The 19297-nt window shown below is 47.7% G+C and overlaps 1 protein-coding gene across 1 annotated transcript; it reads right to left on the reverse strand.

Moving 5' to 3' along the window:
• Positions 1-2458: 2458 nt before the first annotated feature.
• On the reverse strand, positions 2459-15667 carry CNPPD1 (cyclin Pas1/PHO80 domain containing 1). Its single transcript, XM_073545438.1, has 8 exons — positions 15466-15667; positions 11414-11516; positions 11006-11087; positions 9267-9387; positions 8135-8263; positions 7339-7400; positions 5878-5995; positions 2459-5799 (listed from the first exon to the last, which is right to left on the reverse strand). The coding sequence occupies exons 1-8, from the start codon at positions 15559-15561 to the stop codon at positions 5173-5175; spliced, it is 1338 nt and encodes a 445-aa protein (XP_073401539.1). The 5' UTR covers positions 15562-15667; the 3' UTR covers positions 2459-5172.
• Between the last annotated feature and the right edge of the window lie 3630 nt (positions 15668-19297).

The raw sequence follows: 19297 nt of genomic DNA on the forward strand, positions 1-19297 counted from the left end.
TTTTTGCGTTTTCGCGGCAAAATCACCGCGAAAATGCAAAAAAACCCACTACATGTGAACACAGCCTAACAATTATCGGAAGCTGAATGGAGTTTCCAAGTTCGATGTATAACCGATGCCGCATGTTGATGAGCTGATCAATAGACTTGGGCTGGCAAGATACATAACCACATTGGATCTAACAGAGGGATATTGGCAAATTCCCATGTCACAAGAAGCCAAGTAGAAGACAATCTTCTCCACGCACGGTGGGTGCTTCCAATATGTCCGGTTGACGTTCAGACTGTAGGGGGCTCCGGCCATCTTCCAGAGGGGCATGGATCAGCTTCTCGCACCCTATAAGAATTACACGGTGGCATACCTGGATGATATTGTAATCTTCAGTCCGGATTGGGGAAGTAATGTGGGATAGCTCCAGGCGGTGTGCTCTATAAATCACAAAAAATGTGCCACGGGGAAAGAGGCAAAATACCTTAGATATGTAGTAGGTAGACATCAAATCCCAGATCAATAAAGTGGACGCAATCCATAACTGGCAGAGACCACTCTCAAAAAAGCAGGTTAGGGCCTTTCTGGGAATTGTGGGATACTACACGAGGGTTATTCCAAACTTTGCCATGGTGGCCACACCCCTGACCAACCTCCTTAAGGTGACCAAATCTGTTATGGCATGGCCATATGAAAGTCGGAGACGACCTTTCAAGAACTGAAAGTAGCTGTGTAAGCAGCCGGTACTGGTAGTCCCCGACTTTAAGAAAGAATTTTACTTCAGTCGGACACCTCAAGGATTAGGGAGAAAAAAGGGAAAAATGCTTGTTTTTCCAGCTAGTTTCTAACCCTGCAGGATTTCTGCTTCCTTGTGGAACATAATAAGAGTCAGGACGTTACATGGTAATGCTAATGCCCTCCTAAGAATTCCGTGTCTAATGGTAGAAGGTGCCAAGCTCCACCGCTTTTTTTTGGCTCCCATTCTTGTTTTTTCCAGACTGGACTTATTCATCTTCATGTTTACCGCTGGGTAATTACCGTATGAGGCTTCTTTTGGGTAATTGTGGTTGATTTGGCTGCATTTTATCCAGGCTTTGCAGCGTGGACTTGTGATTCTTGGGACTTATTATAGTCCAAGGTTCCCTATTAGGGGTATTATTGATCTGATTGGTGCGCTACCATTTTTACCACATTGAGGTTATAACCTTCTTTATATATGTGTATCCCAACAATTTGACACCAGCAGTGTGGAAATTTTTTTTTTTTCCCATATTAGAGGTTTATCTTCTTGGGTTCACTTTTTTTGTTAGGGACCCAGATTTATGGGCCACATTACCTTTATATTTGATACTATCTTGTATTGATTTAATGTCTCTGGCAATATAACGTGGAGTGTTTTTAATTGTATTTTAATGTCACTTCTTTGTCATTGTGTGTCAATAAAGATTTTTGGTATTTTTGGTGTGGTGTGCATATTTACAGTAGTGCTTCTCTTCCCCTTTTTTTGATTCATTACCTTTAGTACTGGTTTTGCACCCCCGTTATTGTTGAGAATTGAGTTGTGCACCTGGGTCTTTCTTATTGTATCCTTGTACATAGGGGGCAGTATTATAGTAGTTGTATTCTTGTACATAAGAGCAGTATTATAGTAGTTATATTCTTGTACATAGGGGGCAGTATTATAGTAGTTATATTCTTGTACATAGGGGGCAGTATTATAGTAGTTATATTCTTGTACATAGGGGGCAGTATTATAGTAGTTATATTCTTGTACATAGGGGGCAGTATTATAGTAGTTATATTCTTGTACATAGGGGGCAGTATTATAGTAGTCATAATCTTGTACATAGGGGGCAGTATTATAGTAGTTATATTCTTGTACACAGGGGCAGTATTATAGTAGTTATATCCTTGTACATAGAGGCAGTATTATAGTAGTTATATTCTTGTACATAGGAGCAGTATTATAGTAGTTATACTCTTGTACATAGGGGGCAGTATTATAGTAGTTATATTCTTGTACATAGGGGGCAGTATTATAGTAGTCATAATCTTGTACATAGGGGGCAGTATTATAGTAGTTATATTCTTGTACATAGATGGCAGTATTATAGTAGTTATATTCTTGTACATAGGGGCAGTAGTATAGTAGTTATATTCTTGTACATAGGGGGCAGTATTATAGTAGTTATATTCTTGTACATAGCAGTATTATGGTAGTCATAATCTTGTACATAGGGGGCAGTATTATAGTAGTTATATTCTTGTACATAGATGGCAGTATTATAGTAGTTATATTCTTGTACATAGGGGGCAGTATTATAGTAGTTATATTCTTGTACATAGGGGGCAGTATTATAGTAGTTATATTCTTGTACATAGGAGGCAGTATTCTTTTCACAACCTTTTCTTTACTTGTAGTCTCAGATGTAATAGGATGCAAGATGAATAACATACATGAAGGACGATGTGCGAGACCAACTTCTGTTTTTATTCAGTTATACGGAAGCTGAAATTTTGTACATAAAAAATAAAACCCTGAAATACAATTTTTCTTTTATGGCTACAGCGAAACCACATTCATCCCGCTTGTTATTAATGTGATATTTGTCACCTCATGCAAATAATGTACCGATAACAGTAATTAAATTGACCAAATTAGATATAATATCTAATATAAAATAAGTGCTCAGTGCAGTATATAACTAGGCATATTCTATGTGTAAAGCTGCAGAATGCATCCAGGTGTCATAACTAAAAGATCCTTTTTAACGGTAATGTGACTTTTGGCCAAATTAGAGACGTTTCCTGGTGGATGTGCAGATGGGCAAACTAAGATTTGCAAGGAATAGAGCAGAGGGCAAACGTGCAAACGAATCCTTACAGGAGCAAATATTCCCCCTATCATGAACAATTTATTATTCTAAATCTGTTTTTAAAAGAATACACCTCACTAGCACCACCTTTATAGTGACATACAGAATGAATCTACATAAAGTCACTTCTTGCATACATTACTTACCTTAATCTGGAGTTGTCTTGTATTATACCCCAGAGCTGCACTCCCTATTCTGCTGGTGCAGTCACTGTGTACATACATTACATTACTGATCCTGAGTTACATCCTGTATTATACTCCAGAGCTGCACTCACTATTCTGCTGGTGGTCATTGCATTACTTATCCTGTACTAATCCTGAGTTGCATCCTGTATTATATGCCAGAGCTGCACTCACTATTAATAGCTCAGATAAGGTATCTTTTCGGAATCTCACTAACGGTTTCCAATAAAAAGCAGCAGAATAGTGAATGCAGCTCTGCAGTGTAATGTACCATTATTGAACTAGTTGTAGAGGGGGTTTTACTTGATGCTGGTTCTCGCCCTTCTTTCACAGATATCAGTGGAGAGGTTTTCTATACTTTTCAGTGTGCGGTAAAGAATTTTTAGGATAGGAGTCGGCGTCTACTTTGCAGCTTTACCATGGTGACCCCTCTACTTCTATTGGGAGGTAATTATAGGGATTCTAGATGAAGGACGATTCAGGCCATGCAGGGGGTGAGATGGAGAAGGCTGAGTTTGTCTTGTAGACAATGTCACACTAACAACTCCAGTAATCAGGATCAGAAAGTCAGCAAGTTTTAGAAGCAGGCAAAACTGTTGCCCCCTGAAAGGCACCAGCTTTATGGCATCCCAGACAGGCAAAACTGTACAAAACTCCAACTTTAAGCCATTTGGCTTGCAACGTCCCATATTGTAAAACCACATCCATTGGCAGTAAAACATGCGCCAGGGTGACTGTTCTTGCAAAGGTTCTCTTCATCGACCAGGAGATGTTGCATATGATACTCTGCATGAAAATTTTTTTTGTCTTAATTGACATGGAATTCTACAGCTGACAGATGCCACTGATGAGTGTCTTTTTTATTTCATACTGCTGAAGGTTTGTTACAATTTCATCCACTGTGGACAATCATCTGAGCTGAATACATCAGCAGCACAAATCTCTTCTGTCTTTAAGGGGTGATCCAGGATTTTGCTTATTTTTCCCTTTGGGACTAAGAACTTACAGGCATGTGGTTGCTACCCATCTGCCTTTTGTGCCCAATACCACTCGCAGACCGGTCATGCCAGTGATTTTGCAGCTTTTGATGATGTCTCTTCCGTTCTGCTCTGTCAACCGGGCGTTTCTGCTGCCTAACATTGCAGAAGTTTTGATGATTGACAGCCGGCTCTCCAATCAGCAGAACGGAAGAGACAGAGCTGCTCTGCTGACAAGAGGTGAAATGAGACTGGAAAATAGGCGGCAGGAGTGGTATGTGACCCGGGTAGGGCAGGAAGGCAGCTTGCTACTACCTGTAAATTCTTAGTCATGTAGGGAAAAATAAGATAAGTCCCTGATAACCCTTTTAATAAATTGCTATGATGTATCAATGGAAAAAAAAATTTATTTGCAGGATGCACAATTTCCATTCACTGACAGCCTGCAGATAATGTAAAAATAAAGAATTAAAATATGAAGTTATTAACTGAAAACTGTTTTCCATGCTTGTTCTTCGGATAGTTCATCAATAACAGATCGATGGGGGTCCGACGCACCACACTCCCACCAGTCAGCTACACATAGCTCTGTGGATTGTGTAGTGGCTGTTCTCACACACCACAGGCTCAGATCACATTCACTGCGATATGAGCCGACGCTCTGTTCTGTCGCCGTACGCTGTATACATCCAATCTGTGCTAATAACAGCTAACTGGTGGGGATTACCAGGCATCAGTCCCCCAACTCATTGTCATTAATGTATGAAGCCTCGGCAACCGCTTTTAAAGCTTAAATAATGGTCCAGACCTTCAGTCCAATGCACTTTTCCTGCACTGATACACTGCAACAAAACCATCATGAAAGGAGAGATATTTGTGCTGATGGGCTCATCTAGACTGGATACCATTGTAACAAACCATCAGCTGTCATTGATATTGGGTCTGGACAAGTTTTCACCCTCTGGATAAAAATATGAATATTTGCATTCACAGACAGCAAGCTCTAGAAGAAGCAGCACCTGAACACGGAAATTAGCGATGTCATAGTAAAATAAAAGCATGAGATATAGTAGATTCAACTCTTAGTTGGGGGGTCCTAATCCCAGGGCGCAAGACGGGCCTGACCGGGGGGGGGTTACATATGGGTTAACCTGGAACGATGAAATTTTGTAACCTGTCAAAGCTGCTGCCTCTGCAAAAATTTATCTGTAACTCCAAGTTTCTGGACAAGTCCGAGTTTGCTGAACTGCCTGGAGAGAGGACACAGGAGTTGGGGCAGCTGAAGCGGAGTAGTGAGTCACGGAAGCCATAGTAGTGGAGTCCTGGAAAGGCACGGACGACTGGACGGGGTACACTGCAGCGGGTGGCGTTATTCTGACGACAGGCTTTGGGCCAGGATGACGATTTTGGTTTAGAGCAGTAGGGACAGTACTGGTCGGGGGGCTGCGGTTCCTCGCTTGCAGCTCCCCCTGGATCGCTGTAGGTGAGTGCGGTCAGCACCGAGCCCCAGAGATACAACGCTGTAGCAGTGACACTTGATCGCCGCTCTACAGACTCCTGTTCTTGGAAGCACGTAGGAACGGCAGCACCAGAGGTCTCCTCGGGTGGCACCAGGATGAATAGAGGTACGGAGACATCTGAAGGCGACTCCGTGACAGTGGCGGGGAGAAGCGCTGTGCCGTTAATTTCGCCGGTGGCCTTCTGGAGGACGGCAACTGAGGCAAAGAAGGTGGCAACTCCTGTGAGGTACACCAGACTCAGGAGACAGGCCAGCTGCGGAGAGAAACAAAACTAAGGTCAGCGCGTAATCCACAGAACAGCAGAGCATCCCGGGCCCAGAAGCTTCCAAACCTTGGTCACTTGCTGGCAGAAGTCACTGAAGGCTTTCTGCCACAGCTCCTGCTCCAGCAGCACCGCGACGTCCGTGTATGTGAACCAGCCGCGCTTCATCCCCTGCTGCTCCGCCACTCTGCAAAGGAAAGAAACCTGATTTTTTTATTTTTAAACACAAAAATATTTTTTATTTTAATAATCCCTTCACAATGTCAACTGTCTATGACAAGTTCCAGTGTTACATCCAGGTGCCAGCTGTAGAAGAGCAGTGATTGGAGAAAAGCTCAGGTTGCTGATGGTAACCTCATAAATGCTGCTCTAGCAGCAGTAATTAAGGTGTGCGATACCCAGCAAGGCGCTCGCAGAGCGCCCCATGGAGAGAGCCAGGGATGGCAGGGCGCCCCATGGAGAGAGCCAGGGATGGCAGGGCGCCCCATGGAGAGAGCCAGGGATGGCAGGGCGCCCCATGGAGAGAGCCAGGGATGGCAGGGCGCCCCATGGAGAGAGCCAGGGATGGCAGGGCGCCCCATGGAGAGAGCCAGGGATCGCAGGGCGTCCCTGGAGTGCCAGAGAAGTCTACTGAAGGCGCCTACCATCTTATCTGATACAGCAGAGTGCGTTCTGGGCCTGGTTGGTTCTTTAGTGTATATGCTATGGCTTATTCCAGCTCACCCACTGTGGACTGTAATCCTGAGTGGCAGGTCAACTTACTGCAGCGCACTTATAATCACCTTGATACAAATGTCTAGAATCATCAAATGGCGATTTTTTTTTTTAAATCAAATACCATTTATACTATTTTTGTGTCTGTTTGTCCTGCACCTCACACTTTTGGATCATTAGATAAATTATTGAAAGTTATATTTTAACCTCCACAGCTATTTTTTATATAAGTGGTGGCCTTTTGGGGTACATATTCTAGAAAGATGGCGTGCACTCAAGTCTAAGTAACGAGGTGCAGGTGTAATGGACCAATAGGTCCTATTACCAATAATAATATATTCACCGCACACTCAGAGGAATTTTAATGCCAACAAGTGTTCATTTTATTATGTACAAAACATGTGGGAGCCAAAAAAGAATATATAGCACTAGATGGAAGCGATATACATATAATATATTATATGTATATCGCTTCCATCTAGTGCTATATATTCTTTTTTGGCTCCCACATGTTTTGTACATAATAAAATGAACACTTGTTGGCATTAAAATTCCTCTGAGTGTGCGGTGAATATATTATTTTTGGGGTACATATAACGCCCTGCACAGTGCACACTGTGTGGAATAGACTTTCTACGGGTCGTTATGGTTGCAGAGATACAGATATAATAATATAAAACTTTATATATAGATATATAAAATAAAACTTTTACAAAAACCATTTTGTAGTGCAAAAAAAACCAAAAAACACCATAATGCATGCGCAAAGAGTAACACTGAGGGGATAGTATGTACATAGAAATTGTCATAACTCACCGGCCTTCCAGCCACCGCAGCACCTCAAAGAATTCCTTTGGGTGAGTGTAAAGACTCCAATCCTATAAGACAAAGAAAAACAATGGAATAACTGATTGCAACTAATGACAATGACTGCAAATAAAAAAAACAAACAAAATACTTTCTTGTAGCAAAAGTTTATTTTTATGAAATGAAAAAAGTTCCAGTATCGGCACTGAACCTTATTCTCCATCTTTATAGGAGACAAACCTCCAAATCACAAAATCTGTGGAAATTCCAATTTCAAAATTGACAGTCACCATTAGGGGGAGCTCTGGTAGTTATTGAAGACTGTTCAGAGCCAGATGTATAATCTGTGAGCTCCACCTAGTGGTCAGTGCAGGCATTTAGGTTATGTGCACACGCTGCGGTTCCGCTGTGGTTTTGGCCCTGCGGAACCGCAGCAGTTCCGCAGACATGGTACAGTACCATGTAACCCTATGGGTTTTCAAAACCTCAGTGCTCACGCTGCGTTTTTTTCCACGCGGTTTTGCTGCGGTTTATAAACCGCAGCAAGTCAATTGTTTCTGCAGATTCCGCTGCGGTTTCACACCTTTAACATAGTACAGGTGTGAAACCGCAGGGCAAAACCGCAGGCCAAACCGCAGGTCACTTTACCTACGGTTTTACCTGCGGTTCCGCGGGGAAAAACCCGGCAGGTGATTCCGCAGTGTGTGCACATAGCATTATTGGGACACTGTACAAACTGCTAAAGATTCAGAAAAAAGCTAAAAAAATAAATACATAAAATAAAGCGCTCACACAACGGACTTACGATTGCTCGGAGAAAATTCATCTCCAGATTATTGACTGTCTGGACATCCAATCTCCCAGCTGCGCCCCACTCGTCGTTGAACACTTCTTCCTCCTCACCTTCGTCGTACAGATACTTACTGGCTACCATCTATGGTACAAAAACATGTCCAAAATCTCACATGAACATTCTCAACAATGTTTAAAACATGAATGTGTTGGGTGTCAAAGTGAACGGGTGACGTTCCTGTGGCCAAATCGTGTGGCCTGTCGGCAGGGATTGGCCGATTGCCTGCATTTGGAATGAGGGTGGCCAGTCAGATTTATCTTTGGGGGAAGGGGGGGGGGGTTCTGAAACTTGGAATAGATCAGACAATGTCTTATAAGGTTAATTTCACATAAGGAAAAAAAAAACGCTGCAAAAAACTACTTAAGCAAAAACCTGATAGGCATCGGAAGTGATTATGTCTAGTCCATCAGTCTCACAACCCCTGCAACCAACCACTGGCCTTGGTTGTCACAAGATGGACGTGCTTACAGCTAGTGACTAGTTGCAGCTGTCAGGTGACAGATTGGCTGGACACCAGCAGAGACTCCTACAATGGCAGGAGATTAAAAGTTTTAAATTACTTTTTTTGTGACCTTTGTATATTTAAAAAAAAACAAACTCTTTCGATGACAATATGGGGTTTCCATTGGCTTAAAGTGGTTGTCCACTACTTAATGGTTTATCCTTACAAAATCACATTAGCGGGAGTCTGGTACTCTGCACCCCCCAATGATCAGCTATCTGCAGCTCCTGTAGCCAGAAGTGCACAAAGCTAAAACACCACAGCGCTGTATAGTTGCCACCTCCAGGTACTGCAGATAAGAACTTATGATCCCTGGCACAGCCATTTTCTCGCTAGAACAGCAATGTCCCTGTGTATTACAGGCGCAGAGCTGCTACGTCCATGTGATCAATGTGATTAATGCGCTCGCCACGATGTGACACATTAGTAGGCACAGTTGCACATGGTTGTGTCACACCCCATATCACACGTACGATTCGTCTGCCCCCGGGGACTGCAAATCAACAAACTGGAAAATCCGGCCCTGCAGCTGATGAAACCCAGAGAACAAGTCGTGTGACTGCTGCGACTCCCATCGCTCACCATGGAAATAAGGAACAGGTCGGAGGAGGAGATCTGTTGCAGGTACTCGGGATTCCGGTGTCGCAGCCGCTCTATGTAAACCAAGGCCAACATCATGGAGCACGGAGAGATGCAGGCCTCCCTAGAGACAAAGAGATGCACCAGTCAGCACCACAGTTCTCTACAATCACGTTATGCAAGAGCCAATGACCGTGGGGTCCCACAGCTGAGACGCTCCCCAGTAGGTCAAAACAAGGGTCCGCTACCTACTGTTGTCAGCACAGAGGAGGCCACTGCATGGGGAGGGATGGAGTGTGTACAGTAATCTCTCCAGTGCCATGTTTAGTGGGGTTCTCAGCCCCCACTAATCCCACAGTGGCTCCTCCGTATTACGCACGGGTGGGAGTCTGGCTCCTGAGTGGTTATTAAGACATGAGAGAGTGAACGTACACCACTTTAGTGCACGGATGTTGGCTGATGGAAAGAATACGTCTGCAGGATCAGAGTACACAGGGTTTGTTTGTAGTCTGTAGACATGGAGACACATAGGTCTGCACAGGAGATGTGGACATAAAACAGTGGACGATCCCAAAGGGTCATTAAGCATTTTGACAGCTGAGGGTATAACCTTTTCAGATGACCTGACAGACGACTCGTCTCCACTATAGCAAGATCTGCTTTCTATGAGGTCCTGTAACCCCACGGCTGGCAGCAATTCATATCACATAGCCTAAACAAAAATTCTACAATCTGCCTGGGACCCTTAAGGTGATTTGGGGACACTGTCCCTAACTCACTTATTGGCTGTTCTCCCAATTAAGAGGGGCAGCAGTTCTCCCCTTTGCAGTCTATGGGTACAGCAGAAAGAGCTGAGCAAGCAGTACTAAACTCTTCCCATAAGCACCTTTCCATTCATTTCCGGGGAAAGTGTCCCAGGATCAGTTTTTTTCAGCATGACAACCTTAGACTGCATGCTGCTGGTGCTGTGAGCAGCCTGCACGGCCTAAACCTGCTCCCGTGGCTACAGCACCTCTGGACTTGTCTCCATTGAGCGCATCAGTCTTTGGTCGAGGATTACACAGGAGCGGAAAGCAGAGGATCTGCCCAAATGCATTCAGGGGCAGAACCTTCCTCAGACAACCATTAACAACCTCAGTGATGGCAGCTGCGGCTGGAGGTGCCAGGACTTCTGCACAAGGCTCGGACTCCAGCCTGAATACATCCAGATGTTGTTTCCAACATATGCACGCAGATCAGTAATGTCTCCATCCGGTGATTTCCGTCATCCACCACTTTTCCTTCTTCGTGTTGTGATTTCAGTGCTGAGGTGTGTTTATACATAAATACAATTAAAGAGGAATTACATAATGAGCGCTTCTGATTAAACATCTGACAACGCGGACGACGGCTCCGCATTCTTGCTGCACAGCGGCACTCGCCGGTGTCCTGTAACTACGGCCCGCCTCCAGTCGCATAATGTCTCATCTATGTTGAGAGCGAGTCATCGCTGATGTGACAACACAGTCTACTCCACCAGCACTCGCAAAAAATCTACTACGAACCCTGAACTCGATGTCTAAGAAGAATGAAGAATGCTGGGAGTTGTAGTTTTACAGCAGTGCAGAAGAAACGGGCTGCTGGTTTAGAGTGTAAGCTCTGGGGAACCGGTTCTTCTCTCCTTTCAGGGTATATAGACTATTTTTTTTTTTTTTAAGAATCCTCACCTTTTGCTGCGGGATGTATGTAGAGCAGGTACTCACCTGGACACGTGAGATGCATATTTCCTCTGCAGGCGGCGGATGGGGCTGGGCGCAGCTTTTTGCAACAGTTCCACAGCGATGTCTGTAAGAAAAAGGAAACACAAAATGAGAAAGGAGAGACCCTCGGGTACGAGGTAGCAGAGTACACAGGACTGTAGTCTGAATATGAACAGACAGAAGGAGTAAGGAGGGGACATCAACATGGTGCAGGGAAAGTCCTGAACCCAATGTGCCACTTACATACAGCATCACCATGAAGTATCCTTGGAAGGGAGTGTGTACTAATGCACATTTTTTCTTAATTTACTACATTAAAAAACTCAGTTTAATTAAAAGCCTATTGTTTTTGTGTTTACAGCGCCTAAGCGGGACTATAAGACTGGGCGTGAGCAGAGAAGCTGCACTCACCGGCCACGGGACTGGACAGGTTCTCCATGGGACACTCCGCCTCCCAGCCATAATACAGGCGCTTTCGGACCCGCTCGCTCAGCTGGGGGTGTCCAGGTAGAAACTGGAGTAAAACACAAAATGATTAATAAGGATTCACCTAAAAATGAAGCAGTCACTACAACAAACCCGAATATCTCTCAGGAAGGTGAGAAATTTTCCTACTGAGTCATAGGGTCGAAAAACTACATGGAGAAAGTGTGTCGGCCCAAGAGTCGTAACAGCTAAATCATTTGGTTCCTTCAGCCACATTGCCCCAGAGGTCAATAACTACAAGCCCCATCAATCCTCCCCCCCAGGTCTATAACCACTGGCCCCACCATTGCCCCCAGGGCTGTGGAGTCGGTAAGCCAAACCTAAAAAAGCCTCAATGTCTCTGACTCCACAGCCCCGGTCACTACTGAGCATCTACATAAAGTGCAGCACAGATTCCTCTAAACTAAAAGCCGAGATCAGGAACATTTCATAACTTTCCCAAATAATTATGAAAAAAAAATATACAACACATTTTATACCATCTCCAACTCCACAGCCCTGATACCCCCACACACCCAGGTGCATAACCACCGGCCCCCACCATTGCACCCCCCCAGGTGTATAACCATCGGCCCCATCATTGCGCCCCCCTGGTATACAACCATCGGCACCATCATTGCGCCCCCTGATGTATAACCACCGGCCCCCATCATTGCGCCCCCCCAGGTGTATAACCATCGGCCCCATCATTGCGACCCCCTGGTGAATAACCACTAGCCCAATCATTGCGCCCCCTGATGTATAACCACCGGCCCCCATCATTGCGCCCCCTGATGTATTACCACCGGCCCCATCATTGCGCCCCCTGATGTATAACCACCGGCCCAATCATTGCGCCCCCTGATGTATAACCACCGGCCCAATCATTGCGCCCCCTGATGTATACCGTATTTTCCGCTTTGTAAGACGCACTTTTTTTCCCCAAAATTTGGGGGGAAAACAGGGGTGCGTCTTACAAAGCGGACATGCCTTACCTAGGCTGTGATCGGGGGCGTCCGGCGGTTGCTGGCCGCTGCTGCGGGTGTGTCCGGTGCCGCGTTGTGTGCCCGTCGATGCCCGGGGCTCTGCCAACATTGTGCGACAGGCCAGAGCCCCGGCATTTCCTCAGTTCCCTGTGTGTCGGTAAAAAGATGGCCGCCGGCGCGTGCGCAGATGGGATCTCGGGACCCAGTTCTCGAGAGATGAGATTTGAAATCTCATCTCTCGAGAGGTGGGTCCCGAGATCCCATCTGCGCACGCGCCGGCGGCCATTTTCCCTGGGTTCCCTGTGTGCGCGCGGTGGTGCCTGCAAAAAAATGGCCGCCGCGCGTGCGCAGATGGGATCTCGGGACCCAGCTCTCGAGAGATGAGATTTCAGATCTCATCTCTCGAGAACTGGTCCCGAGATCCCATCTGCGCACGCGCCGGCGGCCATTTTTTTTTTTACCGGCACTTCAGCGCACATATACAGGGAACCAAGGAAATGCTGGGGCTCTGGTCTGTCAAACAATGTCGGCAGAGCCCCGGGCATCGATGGACACACAACGCCGCACCGGAGCACCTGCAGCACCGGCCTCCAGCCGCCGGACAAGTGGAGAAACCTGACACCAGCACAAGACTCTGCAGCAGCAACAGCACACATCGGAGCCCCCCCTCATCCCTGAATGCGGCCTGCAGCATCACTCCACGCCTGCCTCCTCCAGCAGCGAGCCTGGGACCCCTCTACACCGCAGCCACCAACCCCGGTAAGCAATAAGATGCAAGGATTATAAGAGGCACCACCATTTTATTAAAAAATATTTTTTTCTTATTTTTCTCCTCAAAAATTGTGGTGCGTCTTATAATCCGGAGCGTCTTATAAAGCGAAAAATACGGTAACCACCGGCCCAATCATTGCGCCCCCTGATGTATAACCACCGGCCCAATCATTGCGCCCCCTGATGTATAACCACCGGCCCAATCATTGCGCCCCCTGATGTATAACCACCGGCCCAATCATTGCGCCCCCTGATGTATAACCACCGGCCCAATCATTGCGCCCCCTGATGTATAACCACCGGCCCAATCATTGCGCCCCCTGATGTATAACCATCGGCTCCCACCATTGCACCCCTCTGGTGAAGAACCACCGGCCCCACCATTGCACCCCCCTGCTGTATAACCACCGGCCCCCATCATTGTGCCCCCTGATGTATAACCCCCGGCCCCATCGTTGCGCCTCCTGATGTATAACCACCGGCCCCCATCATTGCGCCCCCTGATGTATAACCACCGGCCCAATCGTTGCGCCCCCTGATGTATAACCACCGGCCTCATCGTTGCGCCCCTTGATGTATAACCACCGGCCCCATCGTTGCGCCCCCTGATGTATAACCACCGTCCCCATCATTGCGCCCCCGATGTATAACAACCGGCCCCATCATTGCGCCCCCTGATGTATATCCACCGGCCCAATCATTGCGCCCCCTGATGTATAACCATCGGCTCCCACCATTGCACCCCTCTGGTGAAGAACCACCAGCCCCACCATTGCACCCCCCTGGTGTATAACCACCGGCCCCCATCATTGTGCCCCCTGATGTATAACCACCGGCCCCATCGTTGCGCCTCCTGATGTATAACCACCGGCCCCCATCACTGCGCCCCCTGATGTATAACCACCGGCCCAATCGTTGCGCCCCCTGATGTATAACCACCGGCCTCATCGTTGCGCCCCTTGATGTATAACCACCGGCCCCATCGTTGCGCCCCCTGATGTATAACCACCGGCCCCATCATTGCGCCCCCGATGTATAACAACTGGCCCCATCATTGCGCCCCCTGATGTATATCCACTGGCCCAATCATTGCGCCCCCTGATGTATAACCACCGGCCCAATCATTGCACTCCCCCGTCCCCCTCAGTGTATAAGCAGCGGCACCATCCTGGCTCTCACCCCCCCCCCCCTTCCAGGTGTATAACATCCAGTCCCATCAGTACCACAGCTCCCTTAGGTGTGTAATTTCTGGGCTCTCACCCCCAGTGTATTACCTCCGGCCCCCCCGCCATGCCGCTTGCCTTTACTAGCCTGTGACAAATCGGCCGAGGGTGCAGAATTCCCTGATACAAGCGCGGTCCTGTAATAGGAGCCACTGGGGTAACAAGTCCGTCCATGACATTTCTTCCTCCTGACTCTTCCCCCATCACTTGTGATATTATTGATAAGAGGGAGGAACTGCAGCAACTCTGCCACGAAGAGGAGACCCCATAACGTTACAGGGCGGGGGGCCGAGTGCTGAAGAGCAGAGAGCAGAAAAAACCCCAACACACTGCAGAGTCCAGACCCCCTCTGGTATCAGCACAAACACTGCGCCCCCGCCGGGAGCTTCATGGCCGAGCAGCTGCATGCAGCCGTACATCACCAAGCACAATGCCGAGCGTCGGATGGAGTGGTGTAAAGCCGCCACCACTGGACTCTGGAGGAGACGTGTTCTGTGCAGTGACGGATCGCACTTCTCTCTCTGCGGCTGATGGAGGAGTCTGGGTTTGGTGATTCCAGGAGGACGTTACCCCCTGACTGCATTGTGCCCCCTGTACAGATGGTGGAGGAGGATAATGCTATGGGCTGTTATCAGGGGGCGGCCGCGGACCCTCAGCTCCAGTGAGGGGAAATCTTTATCTTCACCACAAGACATTGTGGACAATTGTAGCTTCAGCTTTGTGGGAACAGTTTGGGGTTCGCCCTCATCTGCCCCCATGACTGTGACATCACCGCTCCCCCTTCCTGCAGCGCAGATCTCCCTGGTTACACCTCGGTACAGCGCTCTGACCTCACAGCGGGGCGCACACGGATTGGAGGGCAGCGAGTCACGTGACAGCCGCCATATTGGGGACCACCCAGCTTTCCCAGGGACATATACAAAAGAAAAAAAAACTTTACACTAAGTTGTCAGGAGACAAAGGCTTCCTGCTCCCCACTGAGCTGCCGTCACCGCGGACCCGGGGCCTCCTCACTCACCGGGAACTCCATGAAGCCGTGCGCGGGCAGCTGGAAGCGGCCGTTCTCCTCCCGGGGGTGAGGACCGCACAGGCGGCCGGACGTTCTGTGCTCCATGGCGACTGCTAGGTTACGGCGAGGCCGGGGCTGTCACCGCCGCTGATCCGAGGCCGCCGCTGCGGAACTTCCGGGAGACGAGGAAGGAGGGGCGGGATCCGGCGCGATGACGTCACGTGTTTACAAGGAGAAGCCACGCCTCTGAAAGGCGCGGGGGGAGTGGGCGGAGCTTACAGTACGGCGGCCGGGAGGAGCCGCACTCAGCACCGCGTTACTCAGAGGCCCCCGGGGACAGAACTTGTCATTCTCCTCGGGTCAGGGCTTTTTCGAGCCTCCATACGACTATTTAATTTCTTTTTACTGCATTTTGTGCAAAGAGGAGACCGAAAAGCAGAAATTCCGCCGTTGTTTTTGTTTAGTGCATGGGTTTACAAGGGGGCGTGGCTTACATGGATTCCTCGGGGGCGGGTCTTTAGCTGCTTTGCATAAATACACTGTAAGCTCATCCCTCTTGGAAAAAACACAATACAGATTAACAACTAAAAAGTCCGGATCCTGGTGACTGATTTATAAAGGAAAAAAGAGAAACAGCAGGAATAAAATAGCAGAAACAGGAGCCTTCTGCCCCAGTGAGGGCAGCGCTGACCCCTATGCAATGTGTGCTGTACATCTAGTGAGAAGCCCGGGTGTGTGGAGACGGTCACTGTCGCCCCCATACCCGGCAGGTGACAGCTATGTATTACAGCCAGTGCCGCTTAGGCTGAGTTCACACGTGGCGTTTTTTTCGCGGCGGTGTTAACCGCGCGGTTTTGCCGCGAAAAATAAGCATCCCATGCATTCCTATGGGATTCCGCAATGCTGTGCTAATGCTGCGGTTTTTACAGCGGCGGAATCGCTTCGCGGTAAAAAACAACATGCTCATTAATTTGCGGAATCGCGGCGATCCTGCACCCATAGGAATGCATTGTTCCGCTTACTTCCCGCATGTGGCTGTGCACACCATGCGAAAAGAAAGCAGAACATTTGCGGATGGTACCCACGGTCCGGAGGAGAGGAGACTGTCCTCCAGGCTCTGGGTACCATATCCCAAAGATAGAATTTAAAATAAAAAATATTGCTATTCTTACCTTCCGGCGTCCCGCGCAGCCTTCACGCTTCTCTCCACGCTCTCGGTCCCAGTAATCCTTTGGGAAAATGCCCGCGATGGCGTCCGTTCTCACGGTCATCGCGAATTACCGCGAGACGTCGCGATCCCGCGAGAACTGACGTCATCGCGGGCATTTTCGCAAAGGATTACTGGGAACGGCTGCGCGGGACGTCGGAAGGTAAGAATAACACCATTTTTTACATTCTATCTTTTACTATTGATGCTGCATAGGCGGCCTCAGTAGTAAAAAGTTGGTCACACTCGTCAAACACTATGTTTGACAGGTTGGTCACACTCGTCAATCAGTTCTCCAAGCGATGCTACAGATCGCTTGGAAAACACTAGCAATTCTGCAAGCTAAATACGCTTGCAAAATGCTAGTTTTTCCGCGGGAAAATCGCGGGAATTTAAAATGCGATTTTCCCACGGAATAGAATTCCGGAATTCTCACGGTAATTTCCGCGAGAGTATCGGTACGTGTGCACTTAGCCTAACAGTCATGGGTGCAGTAGCAATCCCCCCACTTGTTAACCTGTTAAATGCCGCTGTCAATCTCAGACATAGAACACGCACCAACATACACACACATTATTCTCTCCCCCCATCGGCGCGCTGTGACGTGACCCTAAGTCGACCATGGGCTGTCCTGACAGCCGGGGGGGCAGCTGAGAGCCCCTGTACTTGTTATTAAGGAGCTCGCCTGTAATCCTGCCTGTGGCCGAGCTGCAACGGAGGCCGTGATATCCGCTCTATGCAGCAATGACAGATGATATATAGGACGAGTGATCAGACGATCGCATCTTCAGGCCCCCTGAAGGGGCAAACGCGGAGTGAAAAGTAAAAATGAAAAAAACTATGTTCATGTCAATCCCCCACACACCACAACCACCGCTTATCCTCCATTGAAAATAGGTATTTAAAAAAAATACACAAAAACATTTATTATTTTTTTTGGGTCACTGCAATTGCACAGTAAAGGCTGGAACAGGTGAACGAAAAGTCACATCTATCCCAAAATGGTATCAAAACAATGTCTCACCCTGCAAAAAATAATCCGCCAAGCAGCTCCATCTCCCGTAAAATACAAACTTTACAGGTCTCAGAGAATGACAACACAAGCCCCAAAGTTTTTATTTACAAATTCTTTTATTTACCACTAAATAAAGAAAGAAAACTGCCCGTGTTTGGTATCATCGTAATCGCGTTGATGAGGAGAATCCTACAGCGAGGTCATTTGTACTACAAAATGTACACCATAAAAAAAAAAATTCCCCAAAAAACAATGGCAGAGTTGTTTGGTTTTTTTTTTTTCCACAATTTCCAGTGCACTACCTCATAGGTGGAAAAATGAATGGTGTCCTTCAAAAGTACAACTCGTCCCACAAAAAATAATAAGCCATAATGCGGCTATGGGGACGGAAAAATAAAAAAGTTATGGCTCTTGGAAAAAAAGAGAGGAAAAAACAGAAATTGTCCGCTTCATGAAGGGGTTAAAGAACCTGTGATCTTCTTTGGGTACAACACCGGTTTTAATGACGTTAAGAAAAATCACTGCTGGGGGCAAATTGTCTGCAGTCAGGGGGACGCAGCTGCAATGTGGCAGAGTCAGTCCTCTCCATAAGCGTGGCCCCCCCCCCAAGTCTCAAAAACCACGGGCCTTCAGGTCTCCACAAGTGCGGCCCCTCAAGGTCTCAAGAACCACGGTCCTTCAGGTCTCGATAAGCGCGGCCCCTCCAGGTCTCAAAAACCACAGTCCTTCAGGTCTCGATAAGCGTGGGCACCCCCAGGTCTCAAAAACCACGGTCCTTCAGGTCTCGATAAGCGCGGCCCCTCCAGGTCTCAAAAACCACGGTCCTTCAGGTCTCGATAAGCGTGGGCACCCCCAGGTCTCAAAAACCACGGTCCTTCAGGTCTCGATAAGCGCGGCCCCTCCAGGTCTCAAAAACCACGGTCCTTCAGGTCTCGATAAGCGTGGGCACCCCCAGGTCTCAAAAACCACGGTCCTTCAGGTCTCGATAAGCGCGGCCCCTCTAGGTCTCCACAAGTGCGGCCCCTCAAGGGTTATTTATTATCCCCCTTCCTGAGTTTATCTTTTTAGAAACAAATGGAAATAACACTCCTATGGGACCAACGGGCCCCCAATCGCCGTCCTGACTGGTCAGACGTGCCATAGATGGAGAAATGGCCACAGACATTTGCAGTTTTCTACTTTCTATTATATGAGAGTTGCAGAAATATCCAAGCAGGGACGTAACCTGATGGGCCCCAATATTAGAATTGGTCTTCTGCTTTTGGGCCCCTTAGGTTGCAGTGTCCGGGTGCTACAGCCATAACGACCCTGCGTCTGAGCAGACCGTGGCTGCCCCACCAATGTCTACAATGGGAATGATTTTAGGCTCAAGTTTAAGACTTAAAAGTTTTCTTTTGGGATTTTTAAAAATTGTGCAAAGAATAAGGATGGAGGAGGTGAAGTATAAGAAGAGATGACGTTCTCCTACCATCCGTGTACCTGGGAGCCGCAGCAGTCACGTGAGTGATGGAGAGGATGCCCTCAATTCTGGTGCTGGTGGGATCAAATGGGAAGTGATGCTTATTTCTTTATGATAGTTAAGGGGTTAAACATCGCAGACCGGCGTCATCGTGGAGCTC

This window comes from Dendrobates tinctorius, unplaced genomic scaffold, assembly GCF_039654945.1.
Source record: "Dendrobates tinctorius isolate UK_male_01 unplaced genomic scaffold, ASM3965494v1 ptg000143l, whole genome shotgun sequence".
Taxonomy (NCBI): domain Eukaryota; kingdom Metazoa; phylum Chordata; class Amphibia; order Anura; family Dendrobatidae; genus Dendrobates; species Dendrobates tinctorius.

What these genes read in the sequence shown, in the direction of transcription:
- CNPPD1 (XM_073545438.1), bottom strand. Translation starts at nt 15,561, where the DNA reads ATGGAGCACAGAACGTCCGGCCGCCTGTGCGGTCCTCACCCCCGGGAG. An exon ending in TGAATTTTCTCCGAGCAATC is followed by an intron (nt 7,401 to 8,134) that starts GTAAGTCCGTTG and finishes TTTGTCTTATAG; the next exon opens with GATTGGAGTCTTTACACTCA. An exon ending in TCTGCCAGCAAGTGACCAAG is followed by an intron (nt 5,800 to 5,877) that starts GTTTGGAAGCTT and finishes TTCTCTCCGCAG; the next exon opens with CTGGCCTGTCTCCTGAGTCT.